The 21,624-nt window shown below is 48.2% G+C and overlaps 1 protein-coding gene across 4 annotated transcripts in view; it reads left to right on the forward strand.

Annotated features, from left to right (window-relative positions):
* The window catches only part of LOC101935723 (butyrophilin subfamily 2 member A1-like), a 62,121-nt gene that overhangs the window by 32,532 nt on the left and 7,965 nt on the right, over positions 1 to 21,624 (forward strand). For 3 of the 4 annotated variants that reach the window (XM_065562571.1, XM_065562569.1, XM_065562570.1), the window contains 2 exons: positions 6,593 to 6,874; positions 16,378 to 16,494. In XM_065562571.1, coding sequence (XP_065418643.1) covers positions 6,593 to 6,874; positions 16,378 to 16,494 — 399 coding nt within the window. The remainder of the gene's footprint in view (positions 1 to 6,592; positions 6,875 to 16,377; positions 16,495 to 21,624) is intronic. The other variant, XM_042846665.2, reaches the window with a different exon arrangement.

The following is a 21,624-nucleotide window of genomic DNA, read 5'->3' on the forward strand; positions in this document are numbered from 1 at the left end:
TTTGGATCGGTGTTCACCAGAAAATTGGTGGAAAAGTCTTTCAAGGTTACCCAGAGAAGGGTTACAGTACTTGGGAGGGAGAGATTTTCGGGGGGAAGACAGAGTTTCCCAAATGACTCATAAACAGCTGTTTTAAACTATTTGGGTGGTGGCAGCAACCAGATCTAAGCTGGTAATTAAGTTTATGGGTTCTCATGCAGGTCCCCACATCTGTACCCTAATGTTCAGAGTGGGGGTGAAACCTATGACACCTTGTCATTGTGGCTATCTTCTTGCTGCAATTAGTAAAACAGGCCTGTGATTATCAGTGATCAGGGTGGAGATCTGGTATGGCTGATACCTTCTGGGTATGGCTAAACTAACTTACAATTTTGGCAACTTTTTTCTTCATACAGTAAACGCTGTTTTATCTGGCACTTCACCAACCAGAAAGCTCTATAAACCGGCATTTCTGATCATCATTGACATTCCAGTTTATAATCCACTTGGCACAGTGCTGGCAGGGGGTTGGAGCACAGAAGGGGTTATGGAGTGTGGGCTCTGGGAGGGAGTTTGGGTACGGGAGGCGGTGCAGGGCTGGGGGTTGGGGGAGTAGAGCTGGGGCACAGGCTCTGGGAGGGAATTTGGGTTTGGGAGGGAGCTCAAGGCAGGGGGTTGCGGGGTGGGAGGGGATGCAGGGTGCCAGATTTGGTGGATGCTCCCCTTGGGTGGCTCCCTGCAAGCAGTGACTTGTCCCAGCTGCTGCTAGGCAGAGAGGTGGCCAGGAGGATCTGCATGCTACCTCCGCCCACAGCTCCCACTGGTTGTGGTTCCCTCAGTGAGGGGTGGGGGCAGCGCATGGAGCCACCTGCCATGCATCCATCTAGGAGCAGCCAGGACAGGTCGCCACTTGCGGGGAGTCGCCTGAGGTAAGTGCCCCAGGATCCGGCACCCGCCCCCCTTTCTGCTCCCCAAACCCCTTCCCCATACCCCCTCCATCACCCAAACTCCCTCCCAGAGCCTGTGCTCCACACCCCCTCCTGCGCCCCAACCCCCAGCCCTGCACCCTCTCCTGCACCCAAACTCTCTCCCTTAGTTAACTGTCATTTTTCACTCACCGGTACCCCTCATCCCCCCGCCAACATGCCAGATTAAACAGCTTTTACTGTATTTGGGAGTGGAATTAGCCCCCACCCTTGGAGATGCCCTACTGAGCATGCTGCAGGGATTCATGAACTTTTTCCTTTGTTTACCTGTGAGTCCCCAGCTAGCTGCAGTCAGTGGGCTGTTTAGAAGGTACAGCAACAGAAGCATGGGGGGGTTACATAGAATTTTCACATCAGGCCTTTTAACCTCAATTCTTGTCTGCGGCTCTTGGGCATTTCTTATGAGTCTGTCAGACCAAAGCCTTGTGAGTCACACCCCTGCTGGGAGAGCACTCCACAGCCTATGCTCTTCTAGTCAATAATCCTATATGGGGAAGGCTCGAGACACTCGGAGCTTCTTTGTCTCTCTTTGTAGGTCGTTTTCCTTTCTAGGATGGTTGTGTGAAATTTCAAAACAGCCTAAGGACCTCTCTGCACACACACACTGACCCTGCAATAATGAAATCTGTTTGAATTCACACTTTTGATTAGGTACAATTTGTTTCAATTAAGATTTTATTTCAGTTTAGCTCATCAATAATAACCCCCCCCCCAAGTGTGATCTGGTGTGAGAAGTGTTACCTTAACCCTACATTTCCTTGTTGAGTGTTTGTGTTTCTGTTTTGTTGAGTGTATTTCCTGGCTTTCAGTTGTATCAGTTTTCTGCTGTTCACTTATTTATTCTGGAAGGCTATAAGGCACTGCCAAGCAACCCAAACTCCCCTATCACAAGGGTTTTTTATTTGTGAATTAATTTAATGTTTGTCTACTCATACATGGGCACTGGTTTTGATGAACTAGTGCAAAGCTCTGTGTGGACACTCCTAAAAGAGTTTGGAAATGGCTTATATTGATTAGCTTGAGTCAATTGCTTCTTGATTTAAGACCTGGTCTACACTACGATTTTAGGTCAAATTTAGCAGCGTTACCTCGATTTAAGCCTGGACCCGTCCACACGACGAAGCCCTTTTTTTTACTTAAAGGGCTCTTTAAATCGATTTCTTTACTCCACCTCCGACGAGGGGATTAGCGCTGAAATTGGCCTTGCCGGGTCGAATTTGGGGTAATGTGGATGCAATTTGATGGTATTGGCCTCCGGGAGCTATCCCAGAGTGCTCCATTGTGACCACTCTGGACAGCGCTCTCAATTCAGGTGCACTGGCCAGGTAGACAGGAAAAGGCCCGCAAACTTTTGAATCTCATTTCCTGTTGGCCAGCGTGGCAAGGTGCAGGTGAGTGCAGATCTCATCAGCAGAGGTGACCATGATGGAGTCCCAGGATCGCAAAAGAGCTCCAGCATGGACCGAATGGGAGGTACGGGATCTGCTCGCCATATGGGGAGATGAATCCATGCTAGATGAACTCCATTGCAGTAAACGAAATGCCAAAACATTAGAAAGTCTCAAAGGGCATGAAGGACAGATGCCATAACAGGGACGCACAGCAGTGCCACGTGAAAATTAAGAAGCTAAGGCAAGCCTACCCCAAAACCAGAGAGGCAAACAGAAGGTCCGGGGCAGAGCCGCAGACATGCCGCTTCTATGCGGAGCTGCATGCCATGCTAGGGGGTGCAGCCACCACTACCCCAACCCTGTGCTTTGACTCCATCAATGGAGAATCATGCAACACGGAAGTGGGTTTTGGGGACGAGGAAGATGATGATGATGAAGAGAGAGCTCACAGCAAGGAAGCGGAGAAACCGGTTTCCCCAACAGCCAGGATACGTTTTTCACCCTGGACCTGGAGCCAGTAACCCACGAACCCATCCAAGGCGTGCTCCTGGACCCTGAGGGCACACAAGGGACCTCTGGTGAGTGTACCTTTGTAAATATTGGACATGGTTTAAAAGAAAGCATGTTTAATGATTAATTTGCCTTGGCATTTGCGGCCAGTACAGCTACTGGAAAAGTCTGTTAACGTGTCTGGGGATGGAGAGGAAATCCTCCAGGGACATCTCCAGAAAGCTCTCCTTCATGTACTCCCAAAGCCTTTGCAAAAGGTTTCTGGGGAGGGCAGCCTTATTCCGTCCACCATGGTAGGACACTTTACCATGCCAGGCCAGTAGCACGTAGTCTGGAATCATTCCATAACAAAGCATGGCAGCGTATGGTCCCCGTGTTTGCTGGCATTCAGACAACATCCATTCCTTATCTCTCTGTGTTATCCTCAGGAGAGTGATATCATTCATGGTCACCTGGTTGAAATAGGGTGTTTTTATTAAGGGGACATTCAGAGGTGTCCGTTCCTGCTCGGCTGTTTGGCTGTGCGGCTGAACAGAAATGTTCCCCTCTGTTCACTCCTCCCCCCCACTGCATGGCTAAGTAATCATCCCACAGAATTGAATTATGTGTGTGTGTGGGGGGGGAGGGTTATTTGGGTTTGTGCTGCATGCTAACCCGCAAACCGCAGCCCCTCCTTTTAAATTGCCAACCCATTTTAAATGGCCAACCCAACGGCTGCTTGATATGGGAAATGAGGGTGCTGCTGTTTGAAACCATTCCCACATGTTATGAAGGTTAAAGAAGCCAAAAGACTGTGGCTTACCATGGCTGCTGGCAAGCTCAATTCTGTTGCCTGGCACTGCATGAGTGATCTCTCACACCAAACTGGCAGGCCCTCAGTATAAACAAGAGGCAAAATTCGACCTTGTAATGAAAGCACATGTGCTGTGTAATGTGAACAGCAAGGTTTAATGGGAAAGAGTGATCCTATTGTTCTCTAAAATGTGGCTTTTTAACTACCAATCTCCCTTTTCCCCCATCAGCTGCAAATGTTTCTCCTTCACAGAGGCTAGCGAAGATTAGAAGGCAAAAAAAGCGCACTCGGGATGACATGTTTTCGGAGCTCCTGATGTCCTCCCACGCTGACAGAGCACAGCAGAATGCGTGGAGGCAGACAATGTCAGAGTGCAGGAAAGCACAATATGAACGCAAGGAGAGGTGGCGAGCTGAAGAGAGTAAGTGGCGACTTGAAGAGGATAGGTGCTGTCAGATTCTTGACAAAAGGCAAGAGTCGATGCTTCGACTGCTGGAGCATCAAACTGATATGCTCCAGCATATGGTTGAGCTGCAGGAAAGGCAGCAGGAGCACAGACCGCCGCTACAGCCCCTATGTAACCAACAGCCCTCCTCCCCAAGTTCCATAGCCTCCTCACCCAGACGCCCAAGAACGCGGTGGGGGGGCCTCCGGCCACCCAGACACTCCACCCCAGATGATTGCCCAAGCAACAGAAGGCTGGCCTTCAATAAATTTTAAAGTTTTAAAGTGCAGTGTGTCCTTGTCCTTCCCTCCTCCCTCACCCCACCCGGCGCTTCCCTCCTCCCCCACCCCTTCCAGGCTACCTTGGCAGTTATCCCCCTACTTGTGCGATGAATTAATAAAGAATGCATGAATGTGAAGTAACAATGACTTTTTTGCCTCTGCAAGCAGTGATTGAAGGGAGGAGGGGAGGGTGGCTAGCTTACAGGGAAGTAGAGTGAACTGGGGTGGGGAGGGTTTCATCAAGGAGAAACAAACAGAACTTTCACACTGTAGCCTGGCCAGTCATGAAACTGGTTTTCAAAGCTTCTCTGATGCGCACCGCGCCCTGCTGTGCTTTTCTAACCGCCCTGGTGTCTGGCTGTGCGTAATCAGCGGCCAAGCGATTTCCCTCAACCTCCCACCCTGCCATAAATGTCTCCCCCTTACTCTCACAGATATTGTGGAGTGCACAGCAAGCAGTAATAACAATGGGAATATTGGTTTTGCTGAGGTCTATCCGAGTCAGTAAACTGTGCCAGCGCACTTTTAAACGGCCAAATGCACATTCTGCTCTTGCTCAGCCTATAGTTGAACAGGTCCTGACTACTGTCCAGGTTTTCTGTGTATGGCTTCATGAGCCATGGCATTAAGGGGTAGGCTGGGTCCCCAAGGATAACTATAGGCATTTCAACATCCCCAACGGTTATTTTCTGGTCGGGGAAGAAAGTCCCTTCCTGCAGCTTTTGAAACATACCAGAGTTCCTGAAGATGCGAGCGTCATGTACCTTTCCCGGCCATCCCACGTTGATGTTGGTGAAACATCCCTTGTGATCCACCAGTGCTTGCAGCACTATTGAAAAGTACCCTTTCGGTTTATGTACTCACTGGCTTAGTGCTCCGGTGCCAAGATAAGGATATGGGTTCCGTCTATCGCCCCACCACAGTTAGGGAATCCCATTGCAGCAAAGCCATCCACTATGACCTGCACATTTCCCAGAGTCACTACCCTTGATAGCAGCAGCTCTTTGATTGCGTTGGCTACTTGGATCACAGCAGCCCTCACAGTAGATTTAACCACTCCAAATTGATTCCCGACTGCCCAGTAGCTGTCTGGCGTTGCAAGCTTTCACAGGGCTATCGCCACTCACTTCTCAACAGTGAGGGCTGCTCTCATCTTGGTATTTTGGCACTTCAGGGCAGGGGAAAGGAAGTCACAAAGTTCCATGAATGTGCCCTTACACATGTGAAAGTTTCGCAGCCACTGGGAATCGTCCCAGACCTGCAACACTATGCGTTCCCACCAGTCTGTGCTTGTTTCCCGGGCCCAGAATCAGCGTTCCACAGCATGAACCTGCCCCATTAACACCATGCTGTGCACATTGCCGGGGCCTGTGCTTTGTGAGAAGTCTATGTCCAAGTCTATTTCCTCATCATTCTCGTCACCGTGCTGCTGTTGCCTCCTCTCCTGGTTTTGCTTTGTCAGGTTTTGGTTCTGCATATACTCCAGGATAATGCACGTGTTGGTTATAGTGCTCATAATTGCCGCGGTGATCTGAGCAGGCTCCATGATCCCAGTGCTATGGCGTCTGGGCTGAAAAAAGGTGCAAAATGATTGTCTGCCATTGCTTTCACGGAGGGAGGGAGAGAGGGAAGGAGGGAGTGGAGGTCTGATGACATGTACCCAGAATCATCCGTGACACTGTTTTTGCCCCATCAGGCATTGGGATCTCAATCCAGAATTCCAATTGGTGGCGGAGACTGCGGGAACTGTGGGATAGTGACCCACAGCTACCCACAGTGCAACGCTCTAGAAGTCAATGCGAGCCTCTGTACTGTGGACACAGTCCGCTGACTTAATGCACATAGAGCATTTTGTGTTGGGACACACACAATCGACTGTATAAAAAGATTTCTAAACAACCGACTTCTATAAATTTGACCTAATTTCGTAGTGTAGACATACCCTAAGAGTGTCCACACAGGGATTTGCACTTGATTCACTAACAGAGTTTAACTAAACTGGAACAAATTTGTGCATAGAACAGCCCTGACATTAATATTAATTTTACTGTCTATCAAATATGAATCTGACCAGATTAACTGACCAGCCACACTCACATTTCATTATTAGTTTAATAGGAAATGGCTTTTGATAACAGTGTAATAAAACTTTTGACTTGTTACTGGGCACTGCAGGATTATCACAAGTTAATTTATTTCTTCTGTAGGTTTGGGCTCTGATCCTGTCATCTCTGTGGAGGGACATCAGGATGGAGGGATCCGGGTGGTGTGTCGATCATCTAGATGGTACCCAGAGCCGGAGGCTCAGTGGAGAGATCTCCAGGGGAAGATCTTACCATCAGCCTCTAAAGAAATAACCCCAGAGGCCGATAGCCTGTTTCAAACAGAAATTGCCATTGTTCTAACAGAAGAGTCCAACCAGAAAGTGTCCTGCTGTGTCACGAACCTCCGACTCAACCAAAAGAGAGAGTCAGCGATTTCAATAGCAGGTTAGTGCCCGTCCGTGCTGCACCTGTATAGACTGAGATACTGCAGACATGAGCGGAGAGTATTTATCATTGTGTCTCCTATGTATTGGCCTGGACCTTCAAGGTGCTGAGCACGTCTTGGAAAGCCCTGAACAACCTCAGTTCTCTTTGGAGATGTCTACACTGCAGTGAGACACCTGCTGGTGGCCTGTGCCTGCTGGCTCAGGCTAAGGGGCTCGGACTAAGGGGCTGTTAAATGGCAGTGTAGACGTTCAGGCTTGGGCTGGAGCCCAGGCTCTAGGACCCCATGATGGTCCCAGAGTTCGAGCTTCAGCCTAAGCCCATCTACGCTGCCATTAAACAGCCCCTTAGCCTGAGCCCAGCACACCTGAGTTAGTTGGCACGGGCCAGCTGCAGGTGTCTAATTGCAATATAGATGTACCCTTTGACTCCAGTAGGAGCTAAGGGTGTTTAGCACCTTGCAGGCTGGGACACCATTGGCCACATTTTCATAATAGCTCAGTACCCAGCTGTGATGGGTGGGACCCCCTTGGGATGCCACCTGATGTGTTGGGATGCCACTGAGTCAGTCTATTCTACCGGCTTGGGTCCCCTTTACCTGGTCTTGCTGAGCCAGGCTCACAAGCCTCTTCCAGCCAAGCACACAGGCAGGGCCACGTCCTGCTGCAGAATGATACAGACACTGAGATCAACTCTGGGAAGACTCAGCTTAAGGGACTTGCCACAGCCCCAGGTGTTCACCTCCCTTGGAGTACAAACACAAACTTATATGAAATTTGCCCCTTCCCTCAATGTGGAGGAAGGTATGCACAACTCCCCACCCCCCAGTTAGAAATTACATAACTGGATTATATTATGAACAAGAAATATGTTTACTAATTACAAAAGATGGATTTTAAGAGGCTAAAGAGGTAGCAAACAGAACAAAGCAGATTACTAAGAAAATAAAACAAAGCACACAAACTAAGCTAGATTCACTAAAGAAATTGGTTACATATAGCAATTCCTCACCCTCTATAGAGGTTGGTATTAGGTAGATTCCTTCACAGGCCAGATATCTTTCCAGCCTGAGTCAAGCAGTTCTTGTTTCCAGATGTTTTTCAGTGTCTCTTTGGGTGGGGAGGCAGAGGAGAAATGAACTGAAGACCTTGATTATTTCCATCCCCCAGCTTATATAGGATTTTGATAGGGCAGGAATCCTTTGTTTGATTCCCCCAACTCCCAGTGGAAAAGTTCAGCAGTCCAAAATGGAGGTTAATATCAGGTGACCAGGTCACTTGACTCTGTAGCATCACAGCGTCCATGAGTTAGTGGAAGTATGGCGGGTCCGCAGGAAGGCCAAGCGTTTTCACAGTCTATTGTCCTCACTGATGGGCCATTGGCCCTGTCTGGCTTTTCCATTGTTGTACCTGAAGTGTTAGCAGTGGGTGTCACCCAAAGTAGTATAGTTGGAATACAGATACATAATCAATATTCCTAAATTCACATACAAAAATGATGCATGGATACAAATAGGATAATCACATTCAGTAAATAACAACCTTTCAAATGATACCTTACTTGCATAAAGTATATCTCAGTTATGTCATATCCATATCATAAGCATATTTTCATAAAGAATATGGAGTTTAACATCATACCAGCAATCATCATTCTTAGTAGGGGTCAGGGAGGGAATTCTTCTTTGTTCTTGTGGTGTAGTGAGGACTGTGTTGGAATTGCAAGTTGTCACTTTAAGAGAGGGGTGTTTGCCAGGTGCTGTCTGCAGAACAGAGGGCTCTGTAAAAAAGCAGAATCAGAGCTTGTCTACAGGCACAGTTAGTTTGTGGCAAGCTGGGGTGAAAATTTGGCACGCACTAACTGTCTGTGTAGCCCCTGCTACATGCACTAACAATTCCGTAGTGTGCTTTGATCTGCCCTGCTTTGAAATGGGAACAGATCTACGTACACCAGGAAACTTTCAGTGCACGGCAGCAGGGTGCACACAGCAGGCTAGTGCACGGTGGATTTACACCCCAGCCTGCCATGCCCTAACTGTTCCTATAGACAAGCCAACGTAAAGCAAGGTGCTCAATGCCTTAGGGAGCAGCCTCCCCTCTCTGGTTTGGGTTCTTGTGTGTTATGGTTCTGGATTCTAAGAAGTAAAGTCCTGTTTGTGACATGCCCTAGGGTACAGTCTGGACTGTTGAACTGCTGTGTCCCTTTAACTCTCCAGCCCAGGATGCCTGTTACACGGCTTTGCCAGTGAAAAGCAGCCTATCCGGGCTTTGTTCACACACAGCCATTAGCATGTAAAGTCACTCCCAGCAAAGTGACATGAATGCTTTCCCAGCCACTTATGAACTACAGAACATACAGGGTGACACTCGCAAATTCCCCAGCCTTGTACCCGGAAATGTGCATCCTGTAGTGTCCAGCACACTACTGAACAATCTTTAATAGTCAGTCATTTCATCAAAGGAAATGATTCTGCTGAGGTGTTTAACCTGAGTAGAGATTTCCCAAACACTTCAACCAAAACACACTTGTTAAGGTAAAACAATAAAATAAGTTTAGTAACTAGAGAATGGTAGATTTTAAGTGATAATAAGGGATAAGGCATAAAGGTCAGAATAGGTTACAAAAGAAATAAAAAATAAAACCAAAAACTAATTCTTAAACTTTACCAAGCTAAATCAGATTTGAAAGCAAAAAGGTTTCTCACACCCAAAAACTTACTGAAGCCCAAACTAACTGGAAAGCCTTCCAGCTAGAACCAACTTTTCTCTCCTGCCCCGCCCTGCCCAAACACAAACACAGTTCAATATCAGAGGGGTAGCTGTGTTAGTCTGAATCTGTAAAAAGCAACAGAGGGTCCTGAGGCATCTTTAAGACTAACAGAAGTATTGGGAGCATAAGCTTTTGTGGGTAAGAACCTCACTTCTTCAGATGCAAGTAATGGAAATTTCCAGAGGCAGGTATAAATCAGTATGGAGATAACGAGGTTAGTTCAATCAGGGAGGGTGAGGTGCTCTGCCAGCAGTTGAGGTGTGAACACCAAGGGAGGAGAAACTGCTTCTGTAGTTGGATAGCCATTCACAATCTTTGTTTAATCCTGATCTGATGGTGTCAAATTTGCAACTGAACTGGAGCTCAGCAGTTTCTCTTTGGAGTCTGGTTCTGAAGTCTTTTTGCTGTAAGATGGCTACCTTTACATCTGCTATTGTGTGGCCAGGGAGGTTGAAGTGTTCTCCTACAGGTTTTTGTATATTGCCATTCCTGATATCTGACTTGTGTTCATTTATCCTCTTGTGTAGTGACTGTCCAGTTTGGCCAATGTACATAGCAGAGGGGCATTGCTGGCACATGATGGCATATATAACATTGGTGGACGTGCAGGTGAATGAGCCGGTGATGTTATAGCTGATCTGGTTAGGTCCTGTGATGGTGTTGCTGGTATAGATATGTGGGCAGAGTTGGCATTGAGGTCTGTTGCATGGGTTGGTTCCTGAGTTAGAGTTGTTATGGTGTGGTGCATGGTTGCCGTTGAGAATATGCTTAAGGTTGGCGGGTTGTCTGTGGGCGAGGATTGGCCTGCCTCCCAAGGTCTGTGAAAGTGAGGGATCATTGTCCAGGATGGGTTGTAGATCACTGATGATGCGTTGGAGAGGTTTAAGCTGAGGACTGTAGGTGATGGCCAGTGGAGTTCTGTTGGTTTCTTTTTTGGGCCTGTCTTGTAGCAGGAGGCTTCTGGGTACACGTCTGGCTCTGTTGATTTGTTTCTTTATTTCCTTGTGTGGGTATCGTAGTTTTGAGAATGCTTGGTGAAGGTCTTGTAGGTGTTGGTCTCTGTCTGACGGGTTGGAGCAGATGCGGTTGTACCTCAGCGCTTGGCTGTAGACGATGAATTGTGTGGTGTGTCCAGGGTGGAAGCTGGAGGCATGAAGGTAGGTATAGCGGTCGGTGGGTTTTTGGTATAGGGTGGTGTTAACGTGGCCATCGCTTATTTGTACTGTGGTGTCTAGGAAGTGGACCTCCCATGTAGATTGTTCCAGGCTGAGGTTGATGGTGGGGTGGAAGCTGTTGAAATCATGGTGGAATTCTTCCAGGGTCTCCTTCCCATGGGTCCAGATGATGAAGATGTCATCAATGTAGCATAGGTAGAGAAGGGGCGTGAGTGGACGAGAGCTGAGGAAGCGTTGTTCCAGGTCAGCCATAAAAATGTTGGCATATTGTGGGGCCATGCGGGTGCCCATGGCGGTGCCACTAGTCTGGAGGTATATATTGTCACCAAATTTGAAATAATTGTGCGTGAGGATAAAGTCACAGAGCTCAGCAACAAGTTGTGCTGTGTCATCATCAGGGATACTGTTCCTGACAGCTTGTATTCCATCTGTGTGTGGGATGTTTGTGTAGAGAGCCTCTACATCCATGGTGGCTAGGATGGTGTTTTCTGGGAGGTCACCAATGCATTGTACTTTTCTCAGGAAATCAGTGGTGTCACGGAGATAGCTGGGAGTGCTGGTGGCGTAGGGTCTGAGTAGGGAGTCCACATATCCAGACAGTCCTTCAGTGAGAGTGCCAATGCCAAGATGATGGGGCGTCCAGGATTTCCAGGTTTATGGATCTTGGGTAGTAGATAGAATAACCCCGGTCGGGGCTCTAAGGGTATGTTGATTAGTTCCTGTGTTAGTGTAGGGAGTGTCTTGAGTAGATGGTGCAGTTTCTTAGTGTATTCCTCAGTGGAATCTGAGAAAAGTGGCCTGTAGAATTTGGTATTGGAGAGTTGTCTGGCAGCCTCCTTCTGGTAGTCAGACCTGTTCATGATGACAACAGCACCTCCTTTATCAGCCTCTTTGATGATAATATCAGGGTGGTTTCTGAGGCTGTGGATGGCATTGTGTTCTGCACAACTTAGGTTATGAGGCAAGCGATGTCGTTTTTCCACAATTTCTGCCTGTGCACATCGGTGGAAGCATTCTATGTATAGGTCCAGATTGTCATTTCGACCCTCAGGATGAGTCCATGTGGAGTTCTTCTTCCTGTGTTGTTGGTGGGAGGGTATCTGTGTATCAGTGCGCTGTTCAGCGTCATCTTGAAAGTATTCTTTGAGTCGGAGGCGGCGAAAGTAGGCTTCCAGATCACCGCAGAACTGTATCATGTTCGTGGGGGTGCTGGGGCAAAAAGAGAGTCCCCGAGATAGGACAGACTATTCTGCTGGGTTGAGTGTGTAGCTGGATAAATTGATGATATTGCTGGGTGAGTTAGGGGTACCTCTGTTGTGGCCCCATGTGTCAGGTAGGATTTTAGACAGCTTACGGTCCTTTTTCCTTTGTAGAGAGGTGAAGTGTGTAATGTAGATCTCCTGTCTTATTTTAGTAAAGTCCATTTGTATAGAGGGTTGGTTACTTATGAAAGTCTCCAGGTTGGAGAGCTCTTTCTTGATGTTTTTCTGTTTGCTGTATAGGATGCTGATCAGGTGGTTCCTCGGTTTCTTTGATAGTGTATGGCAATTCTCCTACTGACTTTCAAGCAATCTTATATTTGTGAGTAGAGATTGGGGAGGAGAGGTAATGTGACGATCACAGTCTATTATTTTATACCCTCCTCCTCTCTTCACACATGACTCCCCACTGGGGTGTAGACAAAACAGTCCTCTGTGTATGTGAGATTTGAAGAGTCTATCAGGAGAACTGTAAATTTCTTGTTTGCACCAGCCATGTATGTAATATTTGAGATGTCACTGGGGATGATATGCAAATCCTTTGTTTATAGTCCCCCTGATGGCTAATGGTTGCCTCAGCAGTTAATAGCTTTCCATCACCTGTCGTCAGTTCTTTGTTGTCTCCGAGGAGCTAGTCTGTGGACATTCCCCAGATTTACAATATATTTTACTAACAAACATAGTAAAATCTCATAGCTCCACATACAATGTTAACATACACATTTTAACAGAACAATGATGTTCATTGAATTATGAATTTTCAAATGATACCTCACAAGGCATACTTTGTACAAAATATATCATAACCATAGAACCGTGGTGAACATGGGGGTTCAGGGTGTTATATGGGACACAAGTATCAGAGGGGTAGCCGTGTTAGTCTGAATCTGTAAAAAGCAGATGTTTGCTTTATATGGGACACAGTGTGTCACAGTGTTATGTAAAGCACGGTGCGATGAGTTGTGCCCGATGTCTTAGGGACTCCATTGTGGGGTTCTTGTGGGTTAAGGTTCTGGATTCTGAGGGACACAGTCATGTTACGCTGCAACCTTCTAGCCAGAGTATTTATGTTTGTATCTAATCTCTCTGTGTGTGCTGTGAGAATCACAGTTCTCAGTGTGGGGAGGGAGGGAATTCTCCTTTCTTCTCACTGAGAGCTGCTGGGTGCTCTGTATTTATGAAAATCTAGCCAATTAAGTCATTTTTCCTGACTAGCACAAGAGAGCCCTGGATATGGTCTGAGCATTGCTACTTAGATTATATCAGAAAATACCACATCAGTATAAAAGCTGCACTCTGGGCCCCGTCCTGCAGTTCAGACTCTGGCAAAACTCCAATCTTCTTAAATGAGAGTTTTGCCCAAGTCATAACTGAGGATCAGGTGGTAACTTGTGCTTAATTACACAGAAGGCAGTAATCACAGAGCTCCACAGCCAGCATCACCCATGAATGTACATTGTGTTTTTTTATTTCACAGTCACACAGTGGGACAGATCCTACCTTCCCCGCATAACCAGGCTGATGAGAGTTTTGGCAGTGCTAACAATAAAGGATCAGGCCTAACACATGCAAAAACAAAGTTTTAGCTAAAAGCATCTTAATTTTTAGAAAAAGGTTCATATTTTTCTGTGTTATTATCTACCAAATAACTTTGTTAATACAGAATGAGTAGTTCATCACTATAATAACAATGTTGCATATGTTAATCACTATTCATCTGAGATCTCATAGTGCTGCACTGCTGATAAGCTTATGGTATGCCCGGTATCACATGATTGTTGTGTTCACAGCATACCCACAGAGAGTTAGAAACAAAACAAGTATTCTTCCTGGAAGGTTGCAATGTAACGCTGTTTTATTCCCAAGAATCCAGAACTCTAACACACAACAGTCAAATATAGAGAGAGACAAAGCAGGCTGCTCCCTGAGGCACAGAGGCAGAACATAGCCCACTTGGCTCTGTGCAGAGTGACTGCAGAGGCCCCACACTGCATGCTCCTTACAGAGCCCCCTAGCCTGCAAGCAGTATCAGAAAACCCCTCAGGATTCAGAGTGACAATTTGTGATTTCTACACAGTTTTCAATATACCGCACTAATCACAGAGCAAGGACCCTGTCATCAGCATCGCCCCAGGGCCCAGGGAAGAAGAATCTGGAGGAATTTTTAATCTGACTCTCCAGGCTCAAGTTTTGTTTGTATTGAAATCCTCCAATAACATATTTTGGGCCAGACTCTCTCATGTGGCTGAGCCCCTCTGAGCACAGGGGAGGTGGGGGTGTCAGGGAGCTGGTCACAACTCTGATTCTGAGGGCCAGTCTGCACTGGCTGCAGGTTGGGGATCAGTTAGAGCAGCCTAGGGAATACCTGAATTGATGCCAGTGGGGGATTGATGTAACACAGCAGAGCTCCACTCTGTCCCTGTCCCCTCCCTGCCTCCAACACGCCCCCTCCCACTAACGAACCGTGATCAGTAAGAAGAATGAAGCCTGGACTTTCATTAACTCAATAATAAAGCACAAAGGAGCCACATCTCACGGTGTATTTCCCTGTGAGATTCTTTTCATAGAATCATAGAATATCAGGGTTGGAAGGGACCTCAGGAGGTCATCTAGTCCAATCCCCTGCTCAAAGCAGGACCAATTCCCAACTAAATCATCTCAGCCAGCGCTTTGTCAAGCCGGGCCTTAAAAACCTCCAAGGAAGGAGATTCCACCACCTCCCTAGGTAAAGCATTCCAGTGTTTCCTAATATCCAACCTAGACCTCCCCCACTGCAACTTGAGACCATTGCTCCTTGTTCTGTCATCTGCCACCACTGAGAACAACCGAGCTCCATCCTCTTTGGAACCCCCCTCAGGTAGTTGAAAGCAGCTATCAAATCCCCCCTCATTCTTCTCTTCTGGAGACTAAACAATCCCAGTTCCCTCAGCCTCTCCTCATAAGTCATGTGCTCCAGACCCCTAATCATTTTTGTTGCCCTCCGCTGGACTCTTTCCAATATTTCCACATCGTTCTTGTAGTGTGGGGCCCAAAACTGGACACAGTACTCCAGATGAGGCCTCACCAATGTCGAATAAAGGGGAACGATCACATTCCTCGATCTGCTGGCAGTGCCCCTACTTATACAGCCCAAAATGCCATTAGCCTTCTTGGCAACAGCACACTGTTGACTCATATCCAGCTTCTCATCCACTGTGACCCCTAGATCCTTTTCTGCAGAACTGCTACCTAGCCATCTGGTCCCTAGTCTGTAGCAGTGCATGGATTCTTCCGTCCTAAGTGCAGGACTCTGCACTTGTCCTTGTTGAACCTCATCAGGTTTTTTTTTGGCCCAATCCTCTAATTTGTCTAGGTCCCTCTGTATCTGATCCCTACCCTCCAGCGTATCTACCACGCCTCCCAGTTTAGTGTCATCTGCAAACTTGCTGAGAGTGCAGTCCACGCCATCCTCCAGATCATTAATTAAGATATTGAACAAAACGGGCCCCAGGACCGACCCTTGGGGCACTCTGCTTGATACCTGCTGCCAACTAGACATGGAGCCGTTGATCACTACCCGTTGAGCCCGATGATCTAGCCAGCTTTGTATCCAACTTACAGTCCGTTCATCCAGCCCATACTTCTTTAACTTGCTGGCAAGAATACTGTGGGAGACCGTATCAAAAGCTTTGCTAAAGTCAAGGAATAACACATCCACTGCTTTCCCCTCATCCACAGAGCCAGTTATCTCATCATAGAAGGCAATTAGGTTAGTCAGGCACGACTTCCCCTTGGTGAATCCATGCTGACTGTTCCTGATCACTTTCCTCTCCTCTAAGTGCTTCAGAATTGATTCCTTGAGGACCTGCTCCATGATTTTTCGAGGGACTGAGGTGAGGCTGACTGGCCTGTAGTTCCCCGGATCCTCCTCCTTTCCTTTTTTAAAGATGGGCACTACATTAGCCTTTTTCCAGTCATCCGGGACCTCCCCCGATCGCCATGAGTTTTCAAAGATGATGGCTAATGGCTCCGCAATCACATCCACCAACTCCATTAGCACCCTCGGATGCAGCGCATCCGGCCCCATGGATTTGTGCTCATCCAGTTTTTCTAAATAGTCCCGAACCACTTCTTTCTCCACGGAGGGCTGGTCACCTCCTCCCCATACTGTGCTGCCCAGTCCAGCAGTCTGGGAGTTGACCTTGTTTGTTAAGACAGAGGCAAAAAAACTTTTAACTAATCACGGTGTCACCACTGTCGTAGTGTTCTGCCTTCATTCTGCGCTTGTTTGCTCCCAAGTCAATGGCACTTTCTCTTGCAGAGCTGTTTTTCCCAAGGGTCAATCCCTGGATGGTGGCTCTGGGGGTGATCCTGGCTCTTCTGGCTGTTCTCATGGCCCTGGCCGGTTACTGCTTCTGGGGGCGACACAGAGCAACAGGTGAAGTAACGAGAGGGGGGAATTTGGTGTGGAGGGAGAGAGAAAAATGAAAAACAAAAGTAAAGATACCGGGATTAAGGGGCTTTGATTCCATGTTCAGAAGAATTTCAGGCAATGGGATTCAGGAGGAGGGTGAACGATGACTTCACATTTGAGCTGAGAAGTGTCAAATGGCTTCACCCCTTCAACGCTCACTAAAGGATCCCAGTCGAATGTGACTCTGAACCATTCCACAGGGATCAGCCCTGCTTACATTGAAACACCCGGGTGGGGCTCAGTGAGCTGGGCTTGGAGCGCTGACATGTGTAATTTGGCAAGAAAACACTAAGAAAGTAGGAGGAGAGAGGGGATTTCTTCAGTTCCAGTTCTGCTCCCCCCCCCCCCGCCAGTCTGTGCATGCCCCTCCCCCGCCCTGTCTAGATGAGTAGGAGCTGCGAATGGGAAAGTAGTGATAATGGAGAGGTTAGCAATTACCTTATCTACAGTGTGGTCATGCGCCAGCGCTCAGAGAGAGCTCTCCCTGCGCTCTAGGAAAACCACTCCACGAGGGGCGTAGCTCCCAGTGCTGGGAGCCTGTCTACACTGGCAAGTTACTGCGCTGAAACTTGCTGCGCTCAGCCTGAGAGTGGATCTACACTGCACGCTTCCGTCAGTAGAACTACATTCCTCGCTTGGGGGTGTGGGGAATCCTCACCCGTGAGCAACTCAATGATACTGACCTAGCTCTTGGGGAGGTGGAGTACCTACCCCAATGGGAGAGGCTCCCCTGTCGGAGTAGGTAGCGTCTCCACTAAACGCTCCAGCGGCGCATCTGCACTGGTGCAGCTGCAGTGCTGTAGGTGTAGATAAGCCCTGAGATCCTGCTACAGGGACAGGGCAATAAACTCTCTATTGCAGTACAAGTGCTCAGCTGTAGGTTTTCCTCTGATCACAAGGGGCAGAAATTGGCCTTTAGTGATCTGGCCATTTCTAGCCATGCTGGGGTTTTCAAAGCTGCCTAAGGGATCTGAATACTCAATTTTTGTTTAAATTGATGGGCACCAAGTGTGCAAACCCCCAAGGCAGCTGTGAAAGTCCCAGCCAGGGCTTTCTCGCCTGAAGTGCTGTGTGGGAATTTACAAGTATCTGAAGAACTGGGCAGGGGAAATGTCTGTTCCAACAATTTCCCAGTGAAGACAGAAGCAGGTAATTCAGAGAAACAGAAAGGAGCTGTGCTTTGTACTTGTGAAAGCTGGAACTGGGTGTTGTACCTTTAGAACTGTCACCTGTAAACCTTCTGCCTGTTGGAACTGGCAGCAACAAGGGCCAGGTGCAATATCTAGGGGTTTATCTTCAACAATGCAACACAAATCCAGCTTGAGCCCCCACCCAGTAACCTCGGACAATTATATACCACCCTCTGGGTGTCTCTAGGAGGCAATACTTTCCTTCTTGCAAGCACAAAGTCTCAGTGTAGAAAGAAACTTTTAATGAAAGGAGGGAAATAACCGAGCATTAATTTGGGAAAACACCACAAACAGGGTTCATAAACATAAACAATGAGCCAAAGACTCAGGCAGTGTCCTTTTCCCCTCAGGTTCTTAAGTCCAGCAACCAAATGTCCCTTTAACATGCCCATCCCTTCTCTGCACCCCACTCACAGTTGTTGTTCTGGGTCAGTGCAGACCCAGAGTCCAGAGGTGCATCTGCAGAGTTCACCTCCCACCCTGGGTGGAGAGGGGGTAAGCAGGCACATTAGTAGCTCTGCTGCCCAGGCAATTGCTTGCCACTCCTCTTCCCCAGCCACCGTGCTGGCCAATCACTGTGCCTCTTCACCAGCTACCCGGCCAGACCGTTGGCACTCTGCTTCTCTTCCCCAGCCACCCTGCTGGCCAATTGCTACCCCAATCCACAGGATGTTATCAGGTCGCCCCCACTTAACACAGCTGTCATGATTTCAGCGTTAGAGTGTGGGAGCCTCACTGGCTGGTGCACACTAGGAAGTCTCTTATATCAGAGACACTGTCCCAAAGCAGATCTAACACTTAGAGCTAGATATCAGTGATTTCAGCTCTGGGGTGTATAACAAAACTCTCAATTGAGTCCAAATTAACTTTGTTATTACACAGCAGAGCTAGAGGATCAAATATCTGGCTGGCTGGCTGGCCAACCTCACTAGGCTTTGGAGCCCATGTCCCCTGCCTAGCGAGTGCCATTTAGTTGAAGGTGAGTCCTTCAATCAGTTAGGCCAAGTACAGTTCTGCTGCCCTTGATTCACACACCAAGGATAGTATCAGAGAGGTAGCCGTGTTAGTCTGAATCTGTAAAAAGCAACAGAGCTGTGGCACCTTTAAGACTAACAGAAGTATTGGAGCATAAGCTTTCGTGGGTGAATGCCCACTTCATCAGACGCAAGTCTGATGAAGTGGGCATTCACCCACGACACCAAGGATAACAACCCTTTGTTCCTCCTGCCCCAATAACAAGGAGATGGGGGATCCCACATAGAATAATAGAATCTCAGGGTTGGAAGGGACCTCAGGAGGTCATCTAGTCCAACCCCCTGCTCAAAGCAGGACCAATCCCCAACTAAATCAGTCAGCCAAAAGTGATAATTTGGGCAAGCAATCCCATCATAGTGAGCACCTAGGCAGGGTGGGTGTGGAGGGAAGAGAGGCCCTATGACCAGAATATATGGGGCTGTCCTTGCTCTCACCCTCGGAGGCCCAATGGCCAGAGTCAATATGGCTGCCCCTATCCTCAGGACAGCAAGGCCTAGCAGTGAAAGTCAATCAACCAGGGGCTTTAACAACCAGTGGCTCTAGCCTCCAGTAGCAGTGCCCAATAGTCACCATCTCAGGCATAATCACCCAATCCCTGGGGTGGCCCCTGCACCCAGTGGTAGGTGCAGGAAGGGATAGGGGGATCCAGACCCACCCTGATCCACTGGGTCCCAACCCAGGGCCCTATGAAACCAGTAGCCCTGGTTTCAGATTCAGGTTCCAACCTCAACAAATAATCTTCCTGGGCTGCTTCCCACCCATGATTCCAGTGATGGCATTTCCTCCACCAGCAACAGCCATCTGTCTTCCTCTGTCTCTGTGGTCAACCGGGGTCCTGCCGTGGACTCGGTGTGTTCAGCTACCACAATCTGCAGCTCTAGCAGCTTCCTGGCAGGAGCTCAGAGTGTGCGTACGCTCTCTTCCTCTGTCAGCCCAGACTGGACTGAACTGATCCCTTGTATATCCAGCATCCAGTTGGAGCATGTCCAGGAGGGGCGAGGAAGCATGGCCTCTTGCACCCAGAGACTGTGTTCAACCCTTGTTGGACCAGTGCAGGGTAGATACGCCCCATCACACAGGGATTCACTCATTTTCAGTCATATGTAAAATTTGTCTATGTGTCCAGAGAGAGCTATGTTGGGCTCATCTGCACCCTCAGCAAGTTTGCAGATGACACTAAACTGGGAGGACTGGTAGATATGCTGGAGGGTAGGGATAGGATACAGAGGGACCTAGACAAATTAGAGGATTGGGCCAAAAGGAATCTGATGAAGTTCAACAAAGACAAGTGCAGAGTCCTGCTCTTAGGACGGAAGAATCCCATGCATTGCTACAGACTAGGGACCGAATGGCTAGGCAGCAGTTCTGCAGAAAAGGACCTAGGGGTGAACGAGAAGCTGGATATGAGTCGACAGTGTGCCCTTGTTGCCAAGAAGGCTAACGGCATTTTGAGCTGTATAAGTAGGGGCATTGCCAGCAGATCGAGGGACGTGATCATTCCCCTCTATTTGACATTGGTGAGGCCTCATCTGGAGTACTGTGTCCAGTTTTGGGACCCACACTACAAGAAGGATGTGGACAAATTGGAAAGCATTCAGAGGAGGGCAACAAAAATGATTAGGGGACTGGAACACATGAATTATGAGGAGAGGCTGAGAGAACTGGGATTGTTTAGTCTGCAGAAGAGAAGAATGAGGGGGGATTTGATAGCTGCTTTCAACTACCTGAAAGGGGGTTCCAAAGAGGATGGATCTAGACTGTTCTCAGTGGTACCAGATGACAGAACAAGGAGTAATGGTCTCAAGTTGCAGTGGGGGAGGTTTAGATTGGATATTAGGAAAAACTTTTTCACTAGGAGGGTGGTGAAGCACTGGAATGGGTTACGTAGGGAGGTGGTGGAATCTCCTTCCTTTGAGGTTTTTAAGGTCAGACTTGACAAAGCCCTGGCTGGGATGATTTAGTTGGGGATTGGTCCTCCTTTGAGCAGGAGTTGGACTAGATGACCTCCTGAGGTCCCTTCCAACCCTGATATTCTATGATTCTATGATTTATTTCCAAGCACTAAAAAAATCAGAAAAATGAACTGTCTCTGTCTTGTTCCCTGGGCCTTTCAGAGAATTCTCCACACTAGCTGCACTGGTGAGCTGTGTAGCTAGAATGCTGTAATAACACAAACACACTCAGGACTTGAACAGCTGTTCTGAGATGCTGCTCACACTGGGTCACAAGATGGTCTCACTCAGTCTGTGCTCAGCAGTGACTGGCAGATATGATTCTTCCTCCATTTCCAGCTGTGTTGGTACCTCGGGGTTGATGCACCAAGTGGATGAGCTCCAAGTAGGAAAGAGCTGATCTTAGAGGTGATGCCTGTAGGGGCCCATCCACACACCCCTCCCTGGCTCATGCTGACCCAAGCATCCAGCTAAAGAAAGACCCCTCCACCCCATTCTTAGCTGGGACACCCCATCTACCCAGGCCCTAGAAGGAGCTGTTCCCAGATATCACTAGGATCAGGGAATGGGCATGACCCTAATGATACATGGCCAGGAGTTGACCTATGATGGAGCCAATCAGACCCTGTCCCTTATCCAGCTCAGGTCAATGCCCCATTCCCATCCTTCACTTCCCTTCCCCATCCCCACAGTCAGGAGCTGGGGAGAGCTGGGGCTTTTCAGGGGATGGTCACAGGGGGGAGCAGACAGGGAACTGGATAAAAAAAAGAGAACTTCTCTCCTCTCCTCCACAACAGCCAGATCAGACAGGAGTGTGACAGGTCCCAGAAAGCGGGGATGACTCCTGGGGGAGACATTTAGAGCAGCTCCTAGAAGTGATGGTTGGTGGGGGAGGGAAGTGAGAGATGGTCAGTGCA

This window comes from Chrysemys picta, chromosome 12, assembly GCF_011386835.1.
Source record: "Chrysemys picta bellii isolate R12L10 chromosome 12, ASM1138683v2, whole genome shotgun sequence".
NCBI lineage: Eukaryota > Metazoa > Chordata > Testudines > Emydidae > Chrysemys > Chrysemys picta.